Raw genomic sequence first — 27,333 nt, 5'->3', positions numbered from 1 at the left:
GCGTAAAGGTCAGTCTGTGGAGACGTTGTCTGCATACACTTTTCCATCTGTGTGTAAATAGGTGTCACTTTCAAAGGAGAGGGTCATCCCTCGCCAGACTCCCCAAAACGTGGATAACTACAAAAAAAGGGTTTAAGAACCTGTACCTTGGATCAGAGAGAGATAGCACAGTGGGGAAGGCGCTGGCCCTGCACGTGGTCAACCTGGTTAATCATACGGGGTTAGACCCCCGACACCCAAATGACCCCCTGAACAATGCCAGGGGTCAGCCCTGAGCACAGGGCCAGGAGTAATCCCTGAGCACCACGAAATGGACCCCCCCAAACCAAACCAAAGACCAGAAACCAATGCCTTGTGGATCCGTGATAAGTGCCTGGCATGTGTGAGAGACTGGTTTGATCCTTGGCACCACAGAGACAGAACTAAAGCCTGCGGTTGGCACCTACTGCTGTTGGTACTTCAGCCTAGGGGGCAGGGAACCGGCTGCGTGGAGCTAAGGAGAAGGCCCGTGACGGGGGTGGCAGGGGCTGACCTCAGCGAAGCCCCGGGATCTGAGTCTCTGCCTGGAAGAGTGCAAAAGCACAGACCCAGAACCCCCTGGTCTGGAAGAACCAGTTTGTCCTTGTCCACAAGGTGAGCCAAAGGACTGTTCAACTAGCAGCTCCAGCTGCTCCGTCAGCAGCTCAGGAGCTGGTCTTGTTCTCCAGCGAGGGCGTCGAGCCTGCAGGAAAAGGGGCCTGGGGAAATCAAAGGAAGCCTGGCAGGAAAGCGATGACAGCAGCAGGGAAGGAAAGGGAAGCGCAGCCCGGGGGGAGAGGTGCCGGGGGAGATCATCTCCCAAAACATGCACTGGAAAGCCGTCTCGGGGTCCGCTCTCTCGGCCGGCTGCTAATGGAGCGTCGGCTGTCCCGTGAGTGCCCGGTGCCCTCACCCCCCCACCCCATCCCTTAGCTGCTAACAGGCAGCCCAGCTCTGGAAATCTGCCCCTGCAGGGGTGCGTGCCCAGGGCACCTGCAACGGCCTCCTGCCACTGAGGGACACCCAGGACACAGGCCTAGAGGGAACCTGGGTCCTACGACGAGTCTCAGAGGTTGCCAGCATCTGCCAGCTCCCGAGTTAGCAGCAAGGAAGTACAGAGGGACAGTCAGGTGTGTGTCTGAGTGGGGGAGGGTGTGCAGGGGGAGGGGATCGAGGGCAGGGCCAAGCTCTGGGCTTGGGGCCATTTCCCTGGGCTTCTCCACACTGACCTTCCTGCACCCGACAATTACACAGAACAAGGCAGGGACGCCAGACAGGTAACAGCTGCTTAGCAAGTGCAGAGCACACAGGGACCCTGAATTTCATCTTTTCTAATCCCGGGCAGTTGACGGGGTGGTACTTCCAAGCGGTGCTGCTCGGGCCCTGGGGTGCCAGGCTCACCTGCCCCTTCTCCCCTCCCCCCGCCACCCCGTGGTGCTGGAGACTTCCAGGTCTGCACCTGGTGACGTTTGAGGGATCGAACCAGAGCTGGGCCACACCTCAGGTATGTGCCTTAACCCCTGGTCCATTTTTCAGGACCCCCGGCCAGAACTGAGCAGCCACAGCCTCTTCTCTCCATGGCGCTTCCCCGACTGGTCTGCTGGTGCGTCTTGTCAAGGAGGAGTGTACTATCCAGCCCGTGTCAAGGGACGGGCAGAGATGCCAGAAGTCGGGCCTTGCCCAGTGAAGCTGCCCGGGCTCCCGGGCACGGCTGAACTGCAGGGTGGGGAGAGGTGACCTCTGACTTTCTCCCTGCAGAGCACTATGTACCAGCAGACGGGGCCGCCCCTCACCCCACCCCGCAGGGCAGAACAATTGGACCAAAGAGAAAACTCCGTACACAATTCCAGCCCAGTGGAATCCTGAGCCGTCAGCAAGTCTGAGGGCTGAGGGGAGCAGAGGAAACAAGAGCTCCGTGGGGGCTGGTCCGTGCTCCGGCAAGCACTGGTCAGTAAAGCCCAGCGCAGGGCAGATGCCCGCGTGGGCAGGCGGGCAGTGTGGGAAGAGACCAGGGAGCGCCCGCCCACCAGCTCTCTTGAACCTGCACGTCAGCATTTGCCCCTGGAACTGCCAGTAAGAAAGAAACAGAGCTCGGAGCTGGATCGACAGCCAAAGGTCCAAGCCTGTGCACTGACCGCTAAAGAATGCGTGTCACATGCATGTATGTCAGGCTGAGCAGCAACAACAGGCCGTATGGGCCGGCCTGGGTCAAACCACTGCAGCAAGGGGGCATACTAGCTGGGCTGAGGCCACCCAGCCACGGCTCTGTGGCCCGTTTCGCCCCCGAGTGCTGGCTCGGACTCAAGTCACGGATGCGTCAGTCCCACAGGCCCAGAGCAGCAGGGGCGAGAGGGTCTGGTGAGCTCCTCTGCGCGGTGCGGTTCACCGAAGACTTTTCACACAGGGGGTTTCATTTTCCTCCCCTGATGCGCTGCCCAGTGAAGACTGGGGGCGGCGGAGCTGGGGGGGTGAGACGCTCTTTTCACCGTCCCACAGGTGAGGCGCGACACCTTTAGGCCCGGGAGGCACGCAGCACCATACAAGGGCCTAACTATCCTTCCGGCTCCCAGAGACCAGGGTGCACCCCCCAAGTCAGTCGTGCAGGGGGGTCTGCAACTGCCCAGCCCGCTGATGGAGGCCCACTTACAACCTGGTGTTCAGTGAGCCCCAGGAGGGCAGAGGGAACCTGGGCATCAGGCCTTCGGATCACTGACCTGACCCCGCTGGACACGCTGCTGCAGCCATCTGGGCGCACCCTTCTTCCCTTACCCCCCAAACATGCCCGCTGGGTCATTTCACCCTCCTGCTTCCACACGCCCCTTACCGGAAAGACACCAAAGAACTCACCTGCCTAACCTGTAAGACCCTCCAGGATCTGACTCAACTGAAACTGATGTCCGTATCTAACGTGGTTCCCCTGAGCACCACTGGTAATAACCACTGAGCACTGAGCCAGGAGTAGCCCTCCTGAGCACTGCTGGGGGGGAAACCCCAAAATACAAAAGAAAAAATAATGACCATAAATTTAAAAATACTAATAATAGCATTAATCAGGGGCTGGAGTGATAAGGCAAGTGGGGAGGGTGCTTGCCTTGCACACGGCTGGGCCACGTTCAATCCCCAGCATCCCATATGGTCCCCCAAGCACCACCAGGAGTAATTCCTGACTGCAGAGCCAGGAGTAACTTGAGCATCATTGGGTGTGACCCAAAAAGCAAAAAAAAGAACCACCGCCACCCCCAATCAGAAACTCCAGCAAGCTGTGACTCCGCAAACCTAGGGAATTCTGTCACTCACTCAAGTCAGGACAAAGCAATCAGATTCTTCCTCCCCCACGTTCCACGGAGGGGGCTTTGTGCCTCCGCTCTGGCTCGGAAGAAGGGTGTGAGCTGACGTGGGGGTACTTGGAGACAGACTGCTTTCCTGATACAAGCAAAGAGGCACAGTCCTGACGGCCAGAAGATACGGCATCCTAACCCCACCATGCCCACCCTTTGCGCTCTTCCTCCGTGGCCAACTTCCCCTGCACAGGCCCTGGGTGCATTAGCGGTTTTGGCGGTTACGCCCACCTCTCCCTGCTCCAACACGCCGGGGAGTAAACGGGTCTTTCTCAACCTTGTCCCCGCCCAACCCCCAGGCCAGGCAGTGCCAGGCACACCTGCATTGAGGGGTGAGTGAGATGGTCCCTCCCTCCCTCTTGGTGCTGCTCGGGACAGGGGAAGCTTGGCTGGATCTGTGGCAGCCCCCGTGAGGCCCACGAAGCCAAAGCCCAAAGCCTTGCTGGGTCTCCTAGGTGAGAAGTCCCACGGAGGTCGCCCTGGCGACCCACACACTCCTGACTCACAGCCTCCATCACTTCATCTTCGCAACCACGCCCCCCCCCAGCCCCGCCCAGGGAGGAAGCACACAGCAGTTCACCCATTTGTACAAGATCACATCCTTGTCAAGAGATTTCTCTGGTCTGAAACCACCTCCCTGCTGCTTCCATCCGACTCATCTTTCAGGTCCCAAGTGTAATCTGTGCCGTGTTTCCTGATCACGCGAGCGTCTGCCGACAAGCCCGACCCTGTCTAGGGATTAAGAGGTTATTTGTCTCCCGCCTTCTGAGCTGACTGTTAAATCCCCATGGCTGGGCATCAGATCTCAACGTCTGTGTAGGGGGGGTGCTGGGGGAAGCACATGTAGTGATAGGTGGACAGGGCCACATGCAAGGCGAGGGCCCACCCACTGTGCTATTATCTCATTTTACATGTTTTACACTCCTCTTCCTCAGGCAACAATTTCCTGCTGAATTGGAGGTCACTAACTGGACAGTAAGCCTCAGACCCACACTACAACTTAAAATACAACAGTCACGGGGCCAGAGCAATAGTACAGTGGGGAGGGCATTTGCCTTGCACATGATGCCCGAAGTTTGATCCCCAGTATCCCATATGGTCCTCCAAGCACCGCTGGGAGTGATTCCCCGAGCACAGAGCCAGGATTGAGTCCTGAGCACCGCTGGGACAGCCTCAAAACAAAACAAGACAATCAATGACAAAGGAACAGTCCAGAATCCAATCAGCAGGGGAGGAGCAGGAGTGTGGGGTGGTGAGAATACGGGATGGTTATAACCCATTGGGATTGTTGTACAACAGGACAGTGGATAGAGCACTTGTTTTGCATGTAGTGGACTCGGTTCGTCTCTAGCATCCCATGTGGTCCCCCAAGCACCACCAAGAGTAATCCCTGAACATCGTCGGGTATGGCCCACCCCCCCACAAAAAAAAGGAAGAAAAAAAAAGAAAACCCATAGTAAACAAGCACAGAGATCACATTGAAATACATGAAGTCAAGGGGGGAAAAAATCTCACTGGAGAACCCCAATGCAGACACTTAACCTCTCTGTCCTTGGTCCTCTCAGCTTAGAGTCAGAGGCCAGTGATTTAACAAATCACTGGATTTGTTAAACAGGAAGAACTTACAGGGTCACGGATCTAAGAGTTCAGGTGGCTGAGGTTCCCAGAAGGCACAAATCTCCCTATCAGGGCCTCAATGACAAGAAGGCTGGAAGGACATGGGCACCTGGCACGGCTGCCTCCAGACCCTCAAGGCCAGGCACTCACACCAGGTGACCTCACGCAGCCCTGGAGTGGGGAAAGATGCCAGCAGCTCCTCGGTGCCAATTACGACGCAGACAGGGCTCAGAAGGGACAGCCTGGAGTGAGGTCTCAAGAGGACAGTCCTCTGCAGCTGCCCAGACGGGGCTGTTCCGGCTGACGAGAAGCCAGCCGACAGGAGAGGGGAGAGCAGATGCCACCCCCAGCAAGAACAGCTGCAAAAGGGAAGATGAGACGAGGTGGTGGGGCCGGGCGGGGGGGCGGCTGGGCTGGGCTGCACTGTGGTGGGCTGGGTGGTGTTAGGGTGGGCTGGGCTGGGCTGAACAAGCAGCCTGAGGGAAGTGCTGGCCTCCTTTGGCCCCCACTGGAGCACGGCCAGCCCCGCAGGGAGCCCGGCCTGAGGTCCCCCACAGCCGCTGGACACAAGGCCACACCCACTTTTCTCTCTGCAGGATGGGATTCCTCGGGAAATTCCCGGGATTCCCCGGGAAGAGCGGAACACAGTGACAGTGAATGATGGAACATCGAGTGACTTGCTGCGGCGGGGATGGAACTGGAGGGTGGGACCCTGCGGGAGGGTCAGACAGGGCGGGGACACAGAGAGGCCCTCTCTTGTGCATGGGGTGTCCAGCAGCACAGGGCACTCGAGGACTGACCTCCAGAACTCCACTTATATGGGGGGAGACTGGGGTGGGGTGCAGGGGCTGGGGGTGGGGAGGGCGGTGCAGATCTGAAATAACTAGAGGGAAGGCGCTCTGGTGGAACGCTGTATGCACGGAGCCCCATTATTATTATTATTATTATTATTATTATTATTATTATTATTATTATTTATTTATTTTGCTTTTTGGGTCACATTCAGCGATGCACAGGAGTTACTCTGGCTCATGCACTCAGGAATTACTCCTGGTGGTGCTTGGGGGACCATATGGGACGCTGGGAATCGAACCTGGGTCGGCCGCGTGCAAGGCAAACGCCTTACCCGCTGTGCTATCGCTCCAGCCCCAGAGCCCCATTGCTGACTGTATTATGGATCGTGGTGACTGAAATAAAGTTTGTTATTTTTTTTTTTAAAAAGGGCCAAATAATAGCACTGTGTCATACTTCTGGCTATGCTAAGCCTGGAATTGGGGGATCAGCAGCCCAGGGCTCAGGCTGGGCGGAGCTCAGGGGCCAACCAGACTAGAGCGTGTGGGGGTACATGCCATGCTGGGGATCAGACTCAGGCGAGGTCTGCTGGGCCCACACCCCGACCTCCTCTGTCCCCTGGAGCTGGCAAAGAGAGAAGAGGGCTTGACTTGGGCATTCTTTCCGTCCTACAGGCAGAAGCGCCTCAAAGAAACTAGAAATAAAACAGAGCAGAGGCCACTGCCAGCAAGAACAGCTGCAAAAGGCAAAAGGGGAAGATCGGCCGTCTGTTCAATCTGGGAATTCTCTCTTCTAAACCCCGGGGTTCTCTTTTAAGTCTGGGAATGGTCTTTAAAATCTGGGAATTCTTCTTTAAACTGGGAGTTCTCGTTCACGGCTGGGGAGGCGGGGAGGTGCAAAGGAAGAGTCTCTGAGATGAAACCCCACAACGAGCCCGCAGCGCCCGCCCGTCGGCTTTCCTCCCGGTTGGCCACGTGGCTGGCAGGGAGGTGTTGGGCCCGTCCCAGCCGGCTGCCACCTTCCAGCTTTGCCCCCCACCCCCCTCAGACTCACTCTCACACAGCCGCGCCGGAGCTGGTCGGCTCGGGGGTGGACGACCCGGCCACCCGGGCCCGTTTGCTGAGCTCTTCCCCAGGGGGCTCCTCCGCTGCTTCCAGTTTACGTTTGGGGGACGAGGGACCTCCAGGGACTGATCTCGGGCCTGTGGAGAAGCAGGTCAGAGGGTCACCTTGCCCCGCGCATAGCACCGAGATGACCTATAAGGGCCACACCAGGGTGCTGGGGGGTCCTGAGTTATGCTCCAGAATGGTCCAGAGAGCAGGGCCAGACTTGCTCTAGGCCTGCCCCCCCCCAGTCCAACCCCAGGGGGCTCCGGCCCGAGGGAGCCCCAGCCTGGCTGGGGTCCAGGATCTGAGGACAGATGGTTCCCTCGGGGGTGCCCGCCAGCCTCTGGAGATAGATCCAAGTGAAGTGCATAAGCGTGGAGCTGGCCGGCCAAGCTGCTGCCAGCCTTGCCCGGTGGCCCCCGTGCCTATATTCCGCCTGCAGCCTCTCTGGCTGCCCTGGGCTCACTCTCACCCACCTGCCCCCAAGCACCGAGAGTGAGCTTCTGATTAACGCGAGGCCAGACCCTCCTGCTCACACACTTCCCTGGGGGGTGCGCCCCAGCGGCCCCACCTGGGCTCGGCTCCTCCCCACCTCTGGGCCTCTCCTGGCTGTGCCCCCAGCCCTGGGAAAGGCGGTCCCTGCTGGGTGAGGCGTTACTGATGACCCCAATCCAAGGAACCCGGAAAAACCTCCCCAGCGCCTTGCTTCCAGATCTTTGCTCGGTCCTGCCCAGGGCCTGCTGCCTGCTGCCCAAGTGGCTCCGTGTTCCCGTGGGGATCTGTGACTACCCTCCCGCCCCCCTGGGCAGAGCTGTGGCACCCAGGGTGGCACCAGGCAAGACAGCAGCTGTTCCTCACCTGCACTGCTCCCGGCCTGGCTGCCGCTGGGCTCCGCCATGGGGTTGCTGAGCTCTTCCACGCAGGATGGGACAGAGGCCAGCAGACCTGGGAGACAGACAGAGGGACTCTCGTGGCACCAGGCAGGTACTGGACCACGGAGGGGGCATGGCTGCCCGCAGACCCGGAGCCCCAGAGCGGCCATCTCACTCCTGAAGTCCCCCTGCAGAGCACGAGCCCTGGGAAGCTGGGGCTACATATCAGCCCACAGGACGGCCAGGGGCAGTACCTGGGCAGGCTTCCCCATTTCTCGAGAGGCCCGGGCGTGGTGGTGGGGTGGGGTGGGGTGGGGTAGGGCAAGGTGCTTACAGAGCCCCCGGTAGCGGGAAAGCTGCTGGTAGATCTGCTTCATGCGCTCGATGTTGAGCCGGCTGGTCTCCGCGTGGTTGACCATGGGCCGAGGGTAGTCCACACCGATCACGCACTTGGCCGCCTTCTGCACCGCCTCGGGCGCGTTCCAGGGCTCGTAGATGTAGCGGGAGGGGAAGCCTTTCAATTTGGGCAAGTACCGCCTGCAATAAGGGGACCGGCCATCAGCACCCCTGGGTGGGCGGGGCCCCCCTTCCAGGGCCTGGGGGCAGGAGGTGGCCCCCAGGGGTGGTCAGAAGCCGGAGGGAGGGGCTGTCTGCGCCCTCACTGAAGGTAGTCCGCGGTGGGGTCTGTCCGCGCCTCCCCAGATGCAGTCCCCACTGAGGTCTGTCCGCGCCCTCCCCAGATGCAGTCCCCACTGAGGTCCGTCCGCGCCCTCCCTGGATGCAGTCCCTACTGGGGTCCATCCGCGCACTCGCCTGATGTAGTCCCCGCTGGGGTCCGTGCGGCGGCCAAAGCCCACGGGGCAGTAGCAGTGGAAGAACTGCTGGAAGAAAGCGCTGCAGGACAGCCACATCCAGCTGCCCGCGTTCACGCTGAAGTCGGCGTCCAGGAGCAGCTCGTCGAACACCTGAGGCCGGGATGTGGGCCTTGAGCAGGGGCGGGAGGAGGGGGGAACCACGCGGTGCCCAGTCCCCGCCGCTGCGCGCCCGGCATGCACCCTGGGCCCCCCCCCAGGGACGCGGACTCACCCGGACCCCGCTCTCCCAGCTGACCCAGAGGTCCCCGCGGGTGAGGAAGCAGGCCACGGCGTGCCGGGCCAGGTGGTGGATCCAGCCCTCCTGCCGCAGCTGCGTCATGATGGCATCGATCCAGGGGAAGCCCGTCTTGCCCTCGGCCCACTTGGCCAGCGCCTCGGGGTTGCGGTCCCAGGGGATCTGGATGCAGATGGGGTTCCCCTCCATGCGGTCGAACCTGGGGTTGTTGGTGGCAGCCGTGTAGAAGAACTCCCGCCACAGGAGCTGGCCGAACAGCGAGAGCGGCGGGGTGCTGCTCCGCTTCACCTATGGGGGCGGGGGGCGGGGGTTTGAGCCGCAGCATCCGGGACAGGCCGGCTGCCGGGCGCGTCCTTCCTATGGAGTGACACAGCGCGCCCGGGGCACCGAGAGCGGGCAGGTAAGAAGCCCAGGCCTGGCGGGCGCAGCTGGGCAATGCGAGGGCACTGGCGCGGGGCTGTGCGGGCAGCTGGCTCCGCTTCCCCCTGAAGCTCTGCAGCTGGCATGGGGGCAGAGAGGCTGAAACCCGCCTGTCCTCCGACTCGGTCATTTACAGCCTCGGTCTGCGGGCTGGTGCTCGGGGGTGGCCAGAGTGAGGGGCATGCTCTAGAACCCGCTGAGGGCCATTCCCCCAAAAGCAACACCCAGGACCGGGCCCAGATCACTGCTTTGAGAATTCTGAGCTGCCAGCGGCTCTGCTCCGCTTGGCCTGGTCCGCACCCCAGTGCTCCCACTTGCAGCCGGCAGCTGGCACCTCCTGAGTGGCACCCCTGTGTCCTCCCTCTCTCCCTCCCTCCCTTCCTTCTTTCATTTTGCTTTCCTTCCATTCTTCCTTCCTTCCTTTCTTCTTGCTTCCTCCTTCCTTCCTTCCCTCCCTTCCTCCCTCCTTTCTTTCCTTTCCTTCTCTCTTTCTCTTTCTTTCTTTCTTTCTTTCTTTCTTTCTTTCTTTCTTTCTTTCTTTCTTTCTTTCTTTCTTTCTTTCTTTCTTTTCTTCCTTCTTTCCTCCCTCCCTCCATCCCTCCCTCCCTCTTTCTTTCTCTCTTTCTTTCTTATTTGGTTTATGGGCCACACTGGTGCTGGTCAGGGCTTACTCCTGTCTGAGCCATCAGGGACCACTCCTGGCCGTGCATGCAGGGGACCATATGGCGTGCCAGGGATCCAACCCAGCTTCGCTGCATGCAAGGCAAGCACCCTACCGACTGTTCCATCACTCCAGCCCCTGGGTTGCTTTTCTGCCCTCCCCGATACCCTGGCACTGGATTCAGATCCACACCTGGGGGTGCCCTCAGCACCACCATCTCCCGGATGTTGGCTTCCCAGCAGCCTCTCTGGGCGGGTCCACCTCCAGACACCTCAGGGTCCGCAGCCTTGTCCCCAGTGCCCGGCTTGGAAGGAAAAGCCCCTTCTTACAGCGACTCCCTGGCCCAGGTGCCATCTACCTGGCACCGACCTGGGATGGGGGCGCTGCCCGCTCTCCAGCCTCACCTTCTTGTACAGGTCCCAGAGGGAGTAGTAGAAGAGGCGGCAGGAGAGGCAGCCGAAGCGCAGGTAGGGGCTGAGGCCTGTGGGGCTGGCCAGCAGGGAGTTGGCATTCATCCGGGGCCTCTCGTAGTTGGCGACCCAGGCCTGCGGCGGCGGGAGCGAGGGACAGAGGAGAGGCCTGGGTGTCAGTGGGGGCAGATGCCAAGGCTGGCGGGCAGGGCTCAGCCATGGCCGCAGAACAAGCCTGGAAGCCATGACTGAGGGCTGCGCTTGGCAGCATGAGAGGGGAGCCCCAGGGGCCCCTCCTGAGCCAAACCCCCAGGCGCTTTGGCCCCTCTGCGCCTTATCTGGTAGAGGAGAACCCACCCGCCTCCCGCCTCCTGGGGCAAATGCTCAACAGACGGTTGGGACCACAGACTCTCATCCGATCCCCCCACCACCTGCCCCATCTTCTGTTTTTCGGTCACATATGGCAGTTCTGGGGATGAACCCCCCTCCCCCTCCACAAAGCCCAAGTTATAGTACAGCAGGTAGGGCGGCTGAGCTGGGTTTGAACCCAGCATCCCATATGGTCCCTGAACCCCGCCAGGACAAATTCCTGAGTGCAGAGTCAGGAGTAAGCCCTGGGCATTGCCAGGTGTGGCACCCAAAGCAAAATAAAACAGAAAATAAAAGTGGGCTGGGAGGGGCCGAATGGGTAGGGAGCTTGTCCTGCACATGGCTGACCTGGGCTAGATCCCCAGTACCCTATATGGTCCCTGAGCCCCTCCAGGAGTAACCCCTGATGCAGTCAGGTATGCCCCCCGCCCCCTAAAAAAGAAAAAAACACACATGGAGACCTTAGTGTCTACTGGGTAGAAAGGTTAGTTTTTCTGCTATTGGTTTGGTTTTGGGGCCACGCCAGGCCAGTGCTCAGAGCTTACTCCTGGCTCTGCACTCAGGGGTCACGCCTGGCAGAGTCTGGGGGAACATATGAGATGCCGGGGATGGAACCGGGGTCTGCTGCATGCAAGGCAAATGCCTCCCTGCTGCACTATAGCTCCAGCCTCCAGTAGGGAGGCTGCAAAGGTGCAGCCAGTGATGCTCGAAGGTGCACAGCCCGGTGACCATTGTGCCCGATGCGCTCATCCTGCACGGCAGCTGCAGTGACTGACCCGTCACCGGCAGGCAGTTTCCGTCCTCCCGGCCCCAGCACAAGGGCCTACCTTCCGTTCCAAGTGCTTGTCCAGACGGGCCAACGCCTCTGTCTCTCCTCCTTGCCAGACGGCGGGGCCAAGGCCTTCGGTGGGGAAGCCTGCGATGGGAGAAGCTGGTCACAGCCAGGCCTGGGGTGGGGCCAGCACCCCACACAGCCATCCCTCTGATGCACAGCGCCTGGAGTATCTGGGGCAGAGCTGACGCCTGACATCTGCACATCTGGATCACCCGTGCTCCCTCCTGTCCCTGGACTGACTTTCCCCTCCCCTTTCCCCGGCGTTCCAGGCAGCGGAGGGCCAGCCTGGACTTCTTACGGCTGCAGTTTCCAGGTGAGAAAGGCCCACTCTGATGGCTTCACGGTTTGGAAGCCTGCCTCATGTGCTGGGGGAGAAGGCAGCTGGGATGGAGAAAGGATCACTAATGGGGCTGGAGTGATAGCACAGCGGGTAGGGCGTTTACCTTGCACTCAGACAACCCAGGTTCGATTCCCAGCATCCCATATGGTCCCCCGAGCACCTCCAGGAGTAATTCCTGAGTGCAGAGCCAGGAATAACACGAGCATCACTGCGTGTGACCCAAAAAGTCACCGTCACTTGTCCCATTGTTCATGGATTTGCTCAAGCGGGCACCAGTAATGTCTCCATTGTGAGACTTGTTGTTACTGTTTTTGGCATATCGAATACGCCACGGGTAGCTTGCCAGGCTCTGCCATGTGGGCGAGATACTCTCAGTAGCTTGCCAGGCTCACCAACAGGGGCAGAGGAATCGAATCCGGGTCGGCTGAATGCAAGGCAAACACCCTACCTGCTGTGTTATCGCTCCAGCCCCCCCGCCAAAAAAAAAGAAGGGATCACTAAGTCAATGATGGTTGGAGGGGTCGCTTGGGATGGGAGATGCATGCTGAAAGTAGATAAAGGACCAAACATGATGGCCTCTCAGTATCTGTATTGCAAACCATGATGTCCAAAGAGAGAGTAAGAAGGAAGGTGCCTGCCACAGAGGCAGGGGGTGGGATGGGGTGGGGGTGGTGGGAGGGAAACTGGGGAGATTGGTGGTGGGAAATGTGCACTGGTGGAGGAATGGGTGTTCAATCATTGTATGACTGAAACTCAATCATGAAAGCTTTGTAATTACCTCATGGTGATTCAATTAAAAAAATTTTTTTTAATTTTTTTTTAATAAAAAAAAAAGAGAGAAAAAGGCCTACTCTGTTCTGACAAAAGACCCTGAAGAACGCAGGTCCCTCCCGAGGACGGGCAGGGGGGATGGGGAATGGGTGGTGCAGGTGGGGAGCCAGGAAGCAGGGAAGGGGGGGCGGCCCATAACCAGAGTGGGTGACGAAAGCCGCAGGGGCTGGTGCTTAGCTCCTGGTGCTAAGCCGCCCGCTGATGCCAGCTCCAGACGGTGCCCACACACGCAGAGTGAAAAGACAAAAATAGAGGCGCGAAGCAGGAGAGAATTCCTCCGGCAGCTGGCACAGATGCCAGGCTGGGTAGCACAGAGCACGCGGCCAGCGGTGGGCGAGCCAGCGCTCCTCTCCCTGCTAGTTCCCGGGCAGAGACCCAGGGGGGCTTGGGTAGGGGGCTCAGGGAGGGGGGGCTCACGCACCCAGCCCCTCCAGGGACGGCACGCCGTAGGTCTCGTCGTGGTTCTCCTGGATCTCCGCGCGGCAGCTCTCCATCTGCTGGCGGCTCACGGAGCCCACGGGCTTCCTGGGCAGCTCCATGCGGCCGATGATGGCCTGGAAGCGCTTGTAGGTGAGCGGCGGCTTCTGCCCGTTCAGCTCGATGATCCTGGGAAGCCCAAAGCGCCATCAGCAGCCCTCGCGCTGCGCTCGGGTCCCCTCCCCCGCCCCGGGCTGTCCCCACCCAGGGGAACGAACGACACACCTCCATCCTGCCCAGAGAGAAAATGAAGCCCAGAGAGCAGGCGCAGGTGCCGCGGGGACTGGCACGGGGCAGCACCAGGGAAAAACCCGACCCCTGGCTTCCCTGGAGGAGCTGACCGCTCCCGTTGGCACCACGAGGCACCTGGGCCTGTCTGTGGGAGTCGGGGGTGGGGGGGTGTCCACCGATACCCCCGCTCGATCCCAGAGCAAGCCTTGCCTCAGGGCTGCAACCAAGCTCCTCTCTAGGAAACGCACCAACCCCCCGGGTCCCTGTTTACTAGAAAGAACCGGAGGTGGGGAACAGTCTCTCGGGCCCAAACCGGAGACCGGGGCTGGGGCCAACAGCAGCAAGCACCGTGTTCGAGAGGCGCTGCGGCTTAGGAAGGATGGCTTCCGGTCAGAGGCAAGGGCGGAGGAGAGTGAGGAGATGAGGCTTGGGACGTTTCATTTCTTCTTCTCCTTGGATGCCTGGAGTCACCACCACCCCCACTACCCTCCGACCCCCTGGCCCTCTCTGCTCAGGGTCAGTCCTGGCAGGGTGCAGGGATTGTACGTGGCACCCGAGGTCAAACCCGAGAGGGCGCCTGCGTACGAGGCCAGCGTCCTGCCCACTGTTCTCCCGGGCCCTGAAGCTGTTTCTCTAAGGCTGGACTGGGACGGTGTATAGGCAGATTCCCGCGACTCCAGCCTGCAAGGCTGGGGGAGGCGCATTTCTCGGTGGTCCTCTTGCTCCTGCTCTTCATCTCCAGAAGCCGAGCCTTAAGGCTGGCTGGGGGCTGCTGCAGAGGGCAGGGGAGTGGGGAGGAGGAGCCTGGGGTCGGCAGCCACTGCACGAAGGCTGGGGAAGGTTTTCCCTCAGGCTCTGAAAGCTCAGAAGCCTGTGCTCAGGGAAGGCTTCCCTACCTTGTGGGTCTCCAGAAGCCCCAGGACAGCATCTGGCACCTGCACACAGAACAGGAACCCAGACGGCCCAGGGAGCTCATCCGAGTTATGGACACAGGCCCACTGGGGCCCACTGAGGCCAGTGGCTCCTGGAAGTAACAGAGCTGGAGAACAGGAGAGCGAGAGCTGCAGGGTGTGAGAGCGGGGATGGGGTGGGGGGGACTTGAGAGTGGAGAGGGGGTCGAGCAAGAGTTAGGGGCAAGACAGCAGGGGGGTGTGAGAGCACAAGAGGGACGGGAGGGGGGGTGCAGGAGCAGTTGGGGGGAGCAGGTTAGCAGCAGACTCTGAGGCCCAATAAGCCTCGGGCTGCAGAGACGGTACCAGGTGTTGTTTTGGGCACAAGGTCCCAGCTCTGGGATCCCAGGTGGTCCCAAGCCCCACCAGGAGTGATCCCTGAGTAGACTCAGGAGTAACCCTGAGCATCTTAAGGTGTGGCCCCCAAACCAATCAAACAGAAAAGCCTCTTTGCTGTCAAATCCGGCAACCCAATTAAGAAGTCCCCCAACTCTGACCCATCCCATTCTCTTCCGGCTTCAGGAAACGCCACACTTCATGTGCCAGCTCCACAGGGCACCCCCCCACCCGATGTCGTCAGGTGGCCCTGAAGCCCCATGTCCCACCTGTCCAGGTCATAGAGCGTGTGCGAGTTCTCGGTCACCACCTCCACGCCAGCCTCCTTGGCCATCTTCATGATGGCTGCGTCCCGCTCCTTCCCAAAGGGCTCAGAGTCATACTCGAAGGTCAGACGGGTCACCCCCCATTCCTGCGGGGAGGGAGAGAGAGTTGGTGCAGGCCAGGGCCGAGCTGGAAGGGAGCAGTGAGTCAGAGATGGGTCTGACAGGGCCGCAGGGCCCGGAGCGACAGCACAGCGGGGAGGGCACTTGTCTTGCACCGCCCACCCAGGTTTGATCCCCGATACCCCACATGGTCCGCCGAGCCCTGCCAGGAGTGATTCCTGAGCACAGAGCCAGGGGTAACCCCTAAGCATCACCAGATGTGGCCCCGTCCCCAAAAGAAGGGGCTGCATTGCAGACCCCCCTGAGGGTGGGTAGGGGAGAGGGATGGTCTGAAGTTTGGAGGTTGGATGATGGCAGGAAAGTGAGGTGAGGACCACAAAGCCCCCCCAGGGGTGGGCAAGGCACGGAGCTCTGAGTGACCCCATTGTGAGAAGCAGAAGATCCCTCAGTATGAGCATAGAAAAGGGGGGGATGTGAGAAGCAGTCAGCTCATCTCTTCTCACCCTGGTCGTAAAGATGGTAGGGGGCAGCTCTGGCCAGGAGGGATATAGGACATAACTGAGCTAATTGGTTGACAGTACCACTTGGTGGGAATGTCTCTGGCCATGAAGGATATGACTTTACTGAGCTAACTGACTAAAAGAATCTACTGGTGTTCACACAGACATGGAGCTGGAAAATCAGGAGTGGACGCACCCGTGTCTTGTATCCTGTGTCTAACTGATGAGTGTCTAACTGATAAGATGTTTTCTTGATGTGTGGGAATTGGGAATGTCTCCCTAATTCGGAATGTTTTCTTTCTTCTTTCTTTCTTTCTGTTTTTTTTTTCTTTTTGGGTCACACCTGGCGATGCACAGGGGTTACTCCTGGCTCTGCACTCAGGAATTACTCTTGGTGGTGCTCAGGGGACCATATGGGATGCTGGGAATCGAACCCAGGTCAGTCATGTGCAAGGCAAACGCCCTACCCGCTGTGCTATTGCTCCAGCCCTGTTTTCTTGATATATTGTTTTTGTATGCTTTTGTTCAATTATGAAATGTTTGAAGTTATTTCTGTCTTTGGAATTGTTTATCTTTGTGCCTAATCCTGAGGCCTGTGTGCCCAGATGGCTATATAAACCCTCTGCTGTCAGCCCTCGGGGTCGAGCTCTGGCCTCCTGCTTTGGCAGGACAGCTCGGCCCCAGCTAGATGGGATAATAAAATCTCAGTGTGTGTTTTGCAATCCCGCTGGACTCTATGTCTCTCTGAATACTGAGGGGTGGTCTCGATCCTAACACCCATGAGTTTGCTGTGGCCCTGCACCAGGAGTAGGTGGCAGGCAGCGGGGGAGCTACGATCCGGCGCTCTCAGGGGTGCCCCCGTCCCACACAGAAGCTCAGACCCTCGGAGGAGCAGCTCTGCCATCTCCAGCGGTTCAGCGAGTGCACCGGAGCCCCCGGGCCCTGCAGGCCCCCACCAGTCCCCGCCCTGCTCTCCTGGCGGCTGTGGGTGCTGTGATGTGGCCAGGCGGTTTCTAGGGCAACACGGAGGCTGGGAGCAAACAGAGCTGACAGCCCGGCCGCAGCCCTCCAGAGCAGGGGAAGGAGGAGCAATGGTTATGCCAGGGGTCAGAGAAATCAGAGAGAGGCCGGGGGGGCCGAAAAGGAGAGGGTCCTTCCCCAAATCTAGTGGCTTCTGGGCGACGTTTGGAGACTGTCTCGGGCTGCTGGGAGGAGCAGGACCCGTGACAGGCTGCACCCCGGCAGCCATGGGGCACGCAGTGAGCACAAGGAAAACCACGTTCCAGTGGTCTCTGCTTGTGGCTCCTTCACACCCAGTTCCTGGGGCCCACGGTGGGGCCAAACACACAATGGCCTGGTCCTCACTTTGCCCTGCCCGGGGCTTTGGGCAGGGCTGGTCACTTCTTACCCAAGAACCATCCCACTCATCACTATCAAGCCCTTCACTAACGACAGCCAAGCACAGAGCTTAGCTGCCGAACAGATGACGAAGCAAACACTCAATCACACAGGAGCAATCTAAAGACGTTGCTATGAGATGACACCTCCTCCAAGAAGCCTTCCTTGAGCTTTTCCTTCAGTGAAAGAGTCGCCAGCCTTTTTCCATCATGGCATGTATCATTTGGCAACAAAGCCGATGTTCTCATGCCCGCTCCACCCACCCTCACCCTGGATTTCCATGGTGGGGAGCAGAAACCGTTTTCTCTGCTCACACTTCCCCTGGGGACTTAGTATGGGGCCCTGTACAGAATAGCAGCTCAGGCAACATACAGGTGTCGAATGACTGAATGATTGCAACTGTTCAAGAGCAGGGAGCGGGCGGACACTGCAGAGGCCGAGGCGGGGGTTACACATCTCCGTGCTTGGGAGTCAAGGACCCAGCACTGGTGTCGGAGCGACTGGGCTGGAGCCTCAGACCAGCCCTTCGTGGCTTCACGCATAAAGCTCTGAGCACCGCTGGACGTGGGTCCCGTGCCCAGAAACTGGGAAGGAGAGCAAAGCAAGACAGGAAACCTCACCCTCGAATTCTTGGCGGAGGGGGGAACAAACAATAAATAGGGCGACCACAAGCCAAGGACAGCTCAGGGAGCCAGTGGCTGCAGGGTGGTGAGCGGCCGCATCCGGGGAGACTGGGCCAAAGGGCGAGCAGAGGCGGGTGAGTTCTCTGCAGGCCCCCGGCCCCCTGCCCGGCGTGGCCACTGCTCCTGGCTTTCTGGGTCACAGTGGCCTGTCTCTGATGATCACATCCTATGAGCTGCAGGAGACCCCGGCGGGGCAGCCTCGTGGCCCTCTAAGGCTCCATGCACTGACCTTGAACAGCCTGGGGAACACGTCGGCCGGCTGGCCCCGGACCACGAACAGGCGGGAGTTCAGTTTCCTTAGGCTGGTGTCCAGGTCCTCCAGCGACTGCAGCAGGAACCTGCAGGGCACAGGGGACAGTGAGCAGCGAGACAGCCAGCAGTGGCAGCAACAGCACCACCCCCAGGGTACCAGGGTGTCACGGCCGGAGTCCCCCTCAGCTGCGCGAGTGCCAGGGTGATGTCAGCACCCCTTGGGGGAAACCCAGGCCTTGCCACTCATGAGTGCTGTGACTTTAGGCTCACGACTGAACCCCATTAGCTGTGTGGTTATTTGTTTGTTTGTTTTTTCCCACGGAGCCTCCTGCAGTAGACAACTGACATCAGACCCACCTACCGGGGTCGCTAAGGCAGGAGAATGAAGGGATAACGTGGAAACATTTGGAACGCCCAGTGCCTGGCACGGAGAGAACCTGGCATGAACGAGGGCTGCTCCCGGTCTCAGCCTCAGGCCTGGGTGCCAATCCCCCCCACCCATCGCTGGGTCTTGGGGGGAATCCGACGGGAGAAGAGATTGCAGGCCGGAAGTAAACCCAGTGCAGCCCCATGGCCTGGGATCTGAGAGCCACTGAGGAAATAGTTCAGTGGCTCTGGAAAGAGGGGCCAGAGAGATAGTACAATGGGTAGGGTACTTGCTGACACACAACCAACCCGGGTTCAATATCTGATAGCTGGTATCTCAGATGGGCCCCTGAGCACCACCAGGGGTGATCCCGAGTGCAGAACCAGGGGTAAGCCCCAAGCATCGCTGGGTGTGGCCCCCAAACCAACCAACCAACCAACTAACCAAATTTAAGTGGCCAATCATCCCCTCTGCTACCAGGTCCCTCTCCACGGAGGCAGGTCTGGGACTCAGGTCTGGGATACCAGAAGGCTGTCGTGGGACAGGGCATCTGGCACCAGCGTGTGCGCACGACTGGCTGCGGGCGCCGTGGCTCGGTCCAGTTCCATGAGAGCTGCTCTAGAAAAGGAAACTCCCCGCCCAGCTTGTTCCCAAGGGGCCTTTCCTGACTGAACTCTTCTCTTTCCGCTCACAGCACTGGCCCCCTCTACGGCCTCTACGAACGCACCAGCTCCTTCCACCTTTCATCAAACGCTGTGGCGGGGGAGAGAGGGGCCGGTGTCACCCTGTCACCCCAGCCTCCACCCAGTGGCCCCAGAGAGAGAAGCACAGGCCAGGGCCTGCCAGGTAAGTTTCTTTTTTTTTTTTCTTTTTTCTTTTTGGGTCACACCCGGCGATGCACAGGGGTTACTCCTGGCTCTGCACTCAGGAATTACTCCTGGCGGTGCTCAGGGGACCATATGGGATGCTGGGAATCGAACCTGGGTCGACCGCGTGCAAGGCAAACGCCTTACCCGCTGTGCCATCGCTCCAGCCCCTCTGCCAGGTAAGTTTCAAGAACCCCAAAGGGGAGCCTGAGCTAGAAGAATCTGGGCTGAGGGGCTCATGTGTGCTGATAATCCGAGGAAAGAGGAGGACCGGAAAGCCTTTTCTGGGTGCAGATGTGGCCCCTGATTGAATTTCTTCGCTTAATGCCAAGATAATCTAACCATGATGCCCTGGACTGGCCGTACCGACTATTAGTGGAAATTAATTTTTCCTAAGTAACGGAGAGCGCTCAGTACAGCGGAGGGCATCAGCCTTGCATGCAGCCAACCCGGCTACGATCCCCGGCACCCCCTCGGGTCCCCTGAGTCCTCCAGGAGTGACCCCCGAGTGCAGAGCCAGGACTCAGCCCTGAGTATTGCTGGGTACGGCCCATTAAGTAAATACAGACCGACCAACAACCCCCCCGAAAGAACATGGAAGCAACAGTGCTGGAAGATGCTCAGGTGAGGTGCACACAGTGACAAGGATGGTCCCAAGTCTCTCAAGGGGCTGAGAGCCCAGCCCTCCCCGTCTGCAGGGGGACTCTGGTAGAGATAGGTCTTGGGCGTCAGGAATAGCCGGACAGGGCTGGCAGGTCACCCCTCAGCAGCTCAGCAATGTGAGCCCAATTCAGAGCTGTGAGCGCTTACACACACACAGCCCAGTGCGAGGGCATCGGTGCCCCAGAGCCGGCAGGGCGCCTAGACGGTGGAATTTTCAAACAAAAAGGACTCTGCAGGGGCTGGAGCAATAGCACAGCGGGTAGGGCATTTGCCTTGCATGCGGCCGACCCGGGTTCGATTCCCAGCATCCCATATGGTCCCCCGAGCACCGCCAGGAGTAATTCCTGAGTGCAGAGCCAGGAGTAACCCCTGTGCACTGCCGGGTGTGACCCAAAAAGCCAAAAAAAAAAAAAAAAAAAAAAGGACTCTGCAGCCTCGGGATTGCAGGGCACTCTAGCTCTCCAGCACGCCGGGGTCAGATCCGATAGGTGAGGAATCATTGCATGAGGGGCGGCCTCCCCAGGAGCAGGCAGACTCGGGGCTGAGGGGCTCGTGTGTGTGGATCATCCGAGGAAGGAGGAGGACCGGAAAGCCTTTTCTGGGTGCGGACGTGGCCCCTGATCAAGTTTCTTTGCTAAGAGCCAAGATGATCTAACCATGATGCCTCAGACTGGCTGTACCAACTATTAATAGAAATTAATTTATCCTAAGTAATGGGGAGCGCTTAAGCTTCATGGAAAAGGAGAGCCCACATGCACAGTTCCTGGTTGAACGTGATACGAGACTTAAATAGAAATGTATTTGATCTCCTCTTTCTAAGAGGAAGAGGACCGTCGTCTTTTGGGGCCAGGAGAAGCGATTCCTCAGCCGCAAAGGAGAGGGACGTGTGTGGGGACCAGCATGAACAGCTCACGGTCATCCCAGTGTCTCTGCTGGCAGACCAGAGTTTTCTCAATTCCCTTCATTTTTGTCGGCGGGGGTGCCCCCCACCCCACGGCAGCATTGGTCCACACCCAGGAGAGCTCTGGGTTTGGGGTGGGGGAGCAAACTGTGCTCAGGTATCACTCCCGTTGGTGGTTGTCGGGGAACCCTAAGTGGTGTTGGGGATAGGATTGGGGTTGCAGACTAGAATGATAGCACAGCAGGTAGGGCGTTTGCCTTGCACACGACCAACCCAGGTTCAATTCCCAGCATCGCATAGGGCCCCCTGAGCACCGCCAGGAGTAATTCCTGAGTGCAGAGCCAGGAGTAACCCCTGCGCATCACCGGGTGTGACCCAAAAAGCAAAAAAATAAATAAAAATAAAAAAGGATGGGTTGGTTGCATTTAAGGCAAGCACCTTCCCCCTGGTACTACCACTCCAGCCTGGTTCCTTTCTTTTTCTGGGAGAGGGGGACAGGCCTTCCAGGGCTCTGAGACCACTTAGGGCAATTATTTTTTTTTTTTTGGGGGGGGAGCATACCCAGCAGTGCTCAGGGCTGACTCCTAGTTCTACACTCAGGAATCACTCCTGACGGGGTCCAGGGGACACCCCCCAAGGATGCCAAGGATTGAACCCAGGTTGGCCACATGCCAGGCAAATGTCCTTCCCACTGCCCCTCTCTGGCCCCGTACTCCCAGCAATTCTTGGCCTGCCGGACCTGAGGGTTCAAGGCTCCAGCCTGGTCACGCTGGGGTGCTCAGGCCCAGTGCTACTAGGGGTTCCAAGGGCGTGCTCGGACGTCCAGCAGTGCCAGGGGTCTAACTTGGAGTCCTGCATTGGCCTCCCCTAGTCCTCAGTCCCCAGGAGTAACCACCCACCCACCTTGCCCGGCCCAGTGTTTAGCTCCTGGAATTTGACTTCAGAGGCACGTTTGTTCTCACCCGTTCAATTCATTCACTCATCCGGATAAATGGGAGCTGAGACCTCATATTTTATTCTACCAACTGCCTGAACTCAGAAGACAAAAAAGCTTTAAAAAAGGCATAAGCAAATAACTTAAAATTGTTGTGAACACCTATCTGGTAACAGATACAAAGGCCCAGATACAAAGGTACTGAGGTACCCCATGACCCACCCCACCCTTTTTATTTATTTATTTATTTATTTATTTTTGGTGGGGGGCACACACAGTGATGCTCAGGGACTATTTCTGGCTTTACACTCAGGATTCGCTCCTGGCAGTGCTCAAGGGACCATGGGGGTGCCAGGGATCGATCCCAAGTCAGCTGCGCGCAAGGCAACTGCCCTACTTGCTATACTATTGCTCCAGCTCTCAGTAACCACTTTTAAATCTAAAACTCGTGTGGCTGGGTATATGGCTCAGTGGGGCTGGGCCTACCTCATATGCGGGGGCCCTCGAGTTCCCTCCCTGGCATCAAAAACAAACAAACAAAAAACACCAAAAAAGAAAAAACAAAAACCAAAAACCAAAAATTCTAAAAGCTTCTCTTTCTTTTTTTTTTTTTACTTTTTGGGTCATACCTGGTGATTACTCCTGGCTCTGCACTCAGGAATTACTCCTGGCGGTGCTCAGGGGATCATAGAGGATACTGGGAATCGAGCCTGGGTCGGCCGCATGCAAGGCAAACACCCTACCTCCTGTGGTATCACTCCAGCCCCCATGCTATAGTTCTTTTTTCCCTTCCTTTAATACCTACTGCTTTATCACTTCCTAAATGCATCAAATTTGGGGAAAGTGGTAGGGCTGGGGAAAAATACTAAAGCATCCAGCTAACTGGTGCACAACCCAAAAAGACTCATAGGGCACAACTGCAATTAGCCCAGATTCCCCCCACCACTGAGGATGGAAGCCTTTCATCTACACTAACAAAAATATATATATATATATATATATATTTATATATATATATATATTCCTGGCTGCCTCTCCCTGCCCTTGTTCTCTCTTAAAGCGCACTGCAGGGGTTATTTTTGGATTCCTCTGCCAGAAACCACTACGTAGGAGGCCGTGTAGGAAGTGCAGGAGGATCATCATCATGGGTTTCTGCCTCCCCCCACCCTGGCACAGATGGACCAGATGGCCCCATGCCCACCCTGCTAAGGAAGCTTCTCAGCGGCAGTGAGGGAAGAATTTGCAGAACCAGGGCGTGGGGCTGCAGCATCTTCTCCTGGAGCCAGAAACAGCCAGTAAAACAAAAAAGGAAAAAAGAAAAAAAAAAAAAAGGAAACAGAGAAAAACAGGGCCGGAGAGACAGTGCAGCAGGTGGGGTTCTTGCCATACACATGGCTGACCTGGGTTTGATCCCTGGCACCCCAGACTGTCCCCGGGCCCACCAGGAGTAAGCCCTGAGCACAGTCAGGTGTGGCCGGAAAGCAGACGGATGAACAAATCAACAGAAACGGCCACTGGGTCTGCCACAGGCGGGCGGGGTATGCCGTCTCGTCTGCTCTCCTGGCCGTGCCACGTCAGCACTGTGCCCACAGCTCAGCCTCCACGGCGGCACAGGACGAAGGCTCCAGAGGGCGACAGTTCCCTGGCCCGGAGACAGCCGCCAAGACCCGTCTCGGGGTCTCATTTTGAACCCATCCTCATGGCGTGAATGTGCTGCCATACAGCCCACGTGACCGAGCCCGTGTCTGTCCTTCTCTACGCTCTGTTTTTGGGCACAGAAGCCCAGAGCACCTTAACGCTGAAGCCAGAAGCCAGGACCTTAGAAGCAGGATCCACGGAGGAAGGGGCCCCTGCATCTTTTATTTACTTCTTTTTATTGCAAGAAAAATGTGTTTTATCATAGTTTAGGGAACACAGTAAGTATTTACAATACAGTAAGAGTTTACGGTATAGATGTACAGAGTGACGGCACCCCTTGCCCCACCAAAATCTCCCCGACGCTCCACCACTGCCCTGAGGTCACCTTGGGTTCCATCTTCATATCTCCCACAATTTGTTAATCAGTGTTTCGCTTTTTTTCTTTTCTTTTTCTTTTTGGATCACACCTGACAGTGCACAGGGGTCACTCCTGGCTCATGCACTCAGGAATTACCCCTGGCAGTGCTCAGGGGACCATATGGGATGCTGGGATTCAAACCCGCATCGGCCACGTGCAAGGCAAACGCCCTACCCGCTGTGCTATTGCTCCAGCCCCAGTTTTTCGGGTTTCTTTTAAGAGTCTTCGAGCGATTCCCAGGTTCAGCAATTGAGAAGCACCACTCTCATCTGTCCTCCCAGTTTATTTTTATCGACCCTAATTCAACTGTCTCATAGCATCATAGTCACAGCAGTGAAACTGCGGGCCCAGGGAGCCCTGAACACCCCCGCTGGCTCGCGGTTTCTCCCTAGCAGCACCAGCCAGCACCCGGCACCAGACAGGTCCACGGGGCTTCCTGAACTCACTCACTGTCTGCACGCCACCAGGACCTCCGACTTCCTGCTGGAACACTGTAGGTGAGCTCCCCAAAACGCCTTTTCTCCGCCTCTTGCTCGGAAGCACGGCCACAAAAGGATGACCTACGAAACCCGGTCAACCTGGACTTCTTAGCAAATCTGACTTTAATCAGCAGCAGAGTTTGCTTTGTTGATACTTAAATCTCCACAAACACAGGGGAGGAGGTGATGCTATACCACGCCCCCTTCCCCCCACCCCTCTCCCCCACCCCAATCTCCTTCCAGACCATGCCACACACGCAGGTGGCGGGATTCTGTCTGCACACTGTCCTCAGGAGTCCAGGGCTTGATTGACTGTCCATGGTGGTCACGGACAGTCCATTGTGAATGTCTGACCCAACCTTCTAACTATAGAAACTGGAGCAGCAGCGGAGGAGCAATAGCGCAGCCTGGCCCCCCACGGGGGCATGCTCACTCCAGGACTCTCTGCAGCTGGCCCCTGTCTGGACACAAGGGCCAGGGGGGCATTTAACAGGCCCCGGGCACCTTTCCCAGCAAACCCTGGAGAGGAAAGAATGGGGTGCGCAAGCCTTGGGGAGCTGGCAGGGGCCCAGCCAATCCTTGCAACAAGGTCATAAACAAACGCCCTCACAAACAAACCCAAATCCCATGACAGCTGCCGGTGCTTTTCAGAGTGACGTGGAGGCCAGGTTTCCAACTCCTAGGTTTGAAACGCGGGGTAGGAGAGCGTCAGTGACCTAGTTGTTGAGCTTTTCCCCCGCGCCTGCCCACTGATGCTTCTGGGAGTCAGCAGAGGGGCCTGCCCATTGCAGGTCTGTGCCCCCTCACCTGAGCACATCAGGGGACACAGGACTCGGCCACCTTGCACGATTTCGCCTCATCATGATGAATCAATAAAAATAAAGGAAAAAAAATAAACTGCAAAGCAAAATCACCCAAGAAGGGTTGGGGATGTGGTTTACATGTGGAGACCCAGGTAGAATCCCTAGTAATGCACGGTCCCCCCACCACCACCACCAGTAACCCCGAACCACTTCAGGTGTGTGCCCCCCCAAAAAAAAAAAAAACCAAATGACACCATCACCCGTGAAACCAATCCAAGCAACCTGACAGTGCCTGGCACTTCATTGTTGCTGAACTTCAAATCAATGATCTCGAAGCAGTAACACTCTCCTCAACCCCCAGGAAATGAAATTGATTTCATGAAGAGGAGTCTTTGACTCTTTTTTTTTTCTTTCTTTTCCTAGAAAGTCCATAGGACACTACCAAGGGCCACTTTGGGTCTTTTTCCTAGAACAAAGGAGAGACACAAGGGACCCTACCTTATCTATTCCGTCAAGGAGGTCTCGAACCTCCAAATGCCAAAGGTCTTGGTGGAGGGAGGAAAGCCCGGCTTTGGGAAGGGCCAGACAAACCAACCTGAGGCCGAGAGGCCCTGGAGGAGTCCAGCTCTGGCGCGTAGCGGGTTCTGACCCGCTCTCCCACACCCTGCACGCTCCCAGGAACATGAGTCCCGGTCCTGCCTCTCAGTTGGCAGGTCAACTTTGCATCCCGAGGGCTCAGCGTGGCATTTATGCAACGGGGGAGCAGAATCTCTGTTGCACGTGGGTCAGAGGCCCCGAGCGGAGAGGCGAACGCAACTATCTGAAATCGCTTCTGCAAGAGGTGGAGCTTTGGCTCACCCCTAGACCCCGACGAATCGCTTTCCCGGGTCGGGTCCGGGGGTCTCCCGGGAGGCTGCATCTCCGGGCTGGGGTGTCCACGTCCCCGTCTCCCCGCCCCACATCTCCTAGGCCCGAGTGTCCCGGGGCCAGGGAAGCCCTCTGGGCTCAAGATCGGCCGCTGCTCCCCACCCCCACCCCCCGCAGCCGGGTTGCACCCCCTTGGAGCCCTCACCTCCACCGATTGATGCCCACGGACGAAGAAGCTGCGAACCAGGGGTCGAGGATGTACACGCAGCGCACGCAGCGCGCCCCGCGCACGGCGGCTAGAAGCGCCGGGTTGTCGTGCAGCCGCAGCCCCTTGCGGAACCAGTGCACCGAGCAGGCGCCCTCCGCGCGGGCCGCGGGCGCCGGGGCCGCCTCTGCAGCCGCCGCCGCCGCCGCCGTCGCCATCGCGGCCCCGACTCCTCTGGCCGCGGCCCCTCCGACTCCGCCGTGGCTCGGGCCCCGCCCCCGGCACGCCCGGTGACCTATGACGCAGCCGCTCCGCCCGAGGTCACGCCTCCATCCGCGGAGCGCCTCCGTGATTGGCTGGACTTCTCCTGCAGGCGATTGGCTGAGGGATGCGGCGTGTGGCCACGCCCTCTCATGATCCCTCGGGTGTAGTAGGCTCAGGGGACCCTGGGCTGACGCTGGACCTCTTTGCAACGCCAGGTCCGGACAGCGGGCAGTCTCAAGGGACAGCGGACACAGAACGTGCGTCCTGTTTTCGGCCGGCCCCTAGGCGAAACTGCCCAGGAGTTTCGACGGTTGCTGTGGCTCCCTCCTGAGTCGGTGCCTTGGAGACCTGGCAACTCCTTCAGTCGCCTCCTCATTGACCTCAAGCTCTTAACATCATGTGATCCTTCTACGACAGCTCCCAGTTTTGAGTGCGTGGCACATGCCAGCACTCCTTCTGGACACTGTTCGCCTGCTGCTGCGCTCACTTCAGCCTAATTACATTACGTCAAGAGTTTTAGGGAAAGAGCTGTTATTATTCTCACTGTACTGAAGAAATTGTCTCAAGTTCAGTATCTTAAAACCAAAATAATTCCAGCCAGATTATTTTGAATCTGTAGCTTCTGCTTTGAAAGAAAGAAAAGAAAGAAAGAAAGAAAGAAAGAAAGAAAGAAAGAAAGAAAGAAAGAAAGGAAGGAAAGAAAGAGAGAAAGGAAGGAAGGAAGGAAGGAAGGAAGGAAGGAAGGAAGGAAGGAAGGAAGGAAGGAAGGAAGGAAGGAAGAAAAAGAAAGAGGCTGGAGCAATAGCACAGAAGTAGGGCGTTTGCCTTGCACGTGGCGGACCCAGGTTCAATTCCCAGCACCCCATATGGTCCCCCCTAAGCACCGCCAGGGGTAATTCCTGAGTGCAGAGCCAGGTAACCCCTGTGCATCGCCAGGTGTGACCGAAAAAGAAAAAAAAAAGGAGAGAGAAAGAAAGAGAGTGAGTCTGCTCCCAG

At 58.1% G+C, this 27,333-nt stretch overlaps 1 protein-coding gene across 1 annotated transcript in view; it reads right to left on the bottom strand.

Annotated features, from left to right (window-relative positions):
* Nucleotides 1–26,345, bottom strand: part of CRY2 (cryptochrome circadian regulator 2) — a 29,696-nt gene extending 3,351 nt beyond the window's left edge. Inside the window, exons 1-11 of the mRNA XM_055142546.1 lie at nucleotides 26,074–26,345; nucleotides 17,910–18,018; nucleotides 14,983–15,125; nucleotides 13,141–13,325; nucleotides 11,541–11,629; nucleotides 10,339–10,479; nucleotides 8,830–9,141; nucleotides 8,557–8,708; nucleotides 8,078–8,280; nucleotides 7,730–7,816; nucleotides 6,819–6,966 (exon numbers count right to left, since the gene is read on the bottom strand). Coding sequence (XP_054998521.1) covers nucleotides 6,821–6,966; nucleotides 7,730–7,816; nucleotides 8,078–8,280; nucleotides 8,557–8,708; nucleotides 8,830–9,141; nucleotides 10,339–10,479; nucleotides 11,541–11,629; nucleotides 13,141–13,325; nucleotides 14,983–15,125; nucleotides 17,910–18,018; nucleotides 26,074–26,291 — 1,785 coding nt within the window. The 5' untranslated portion in view covers nucleotides 26,292–26,345 and the 3' untranslated portion in view covers nucleotides 6,819–6,820. The remainder of the gene's footprint in view (nucleotides 1–6,818; nucleotides 6,967–7,729; nucleotides 7,817–8,077; nucleotides 8,281–8,556; nucleotides 8,709–8,829; nucleotides 9,142–10,338; nucleotides 10,480–11,540; nucleotides 11,630–13,140; nucleotides 13,326–14,982; nucleotides 15,126–17,909; nucleotides 18,019–26,073) is intronic.
* Between the last annotated feature and the right edge of the window lie 988 nt (nucleotides 26,346–27,333).

This window comes from Sorex araneus, chromosome 6 (genome assembly GCF_027595985.1).
Source record: "Sorex araneus isolate mSorAra2 chromosome 6, mSorAra2.pri, whole genome shotgun sequence".
Classification (NCBI taxonomy): Eukaryota; Metazoa; Chordata; class Mammalia; order Eulipotyphla; family Soricidae; genus Sorex; species Sorex araneus.
The sequence above is the reverse complement of the archived record's forward strand: the minus strand, read 5'-3'. Positions and strand labels throughout refer to the sequence as shown.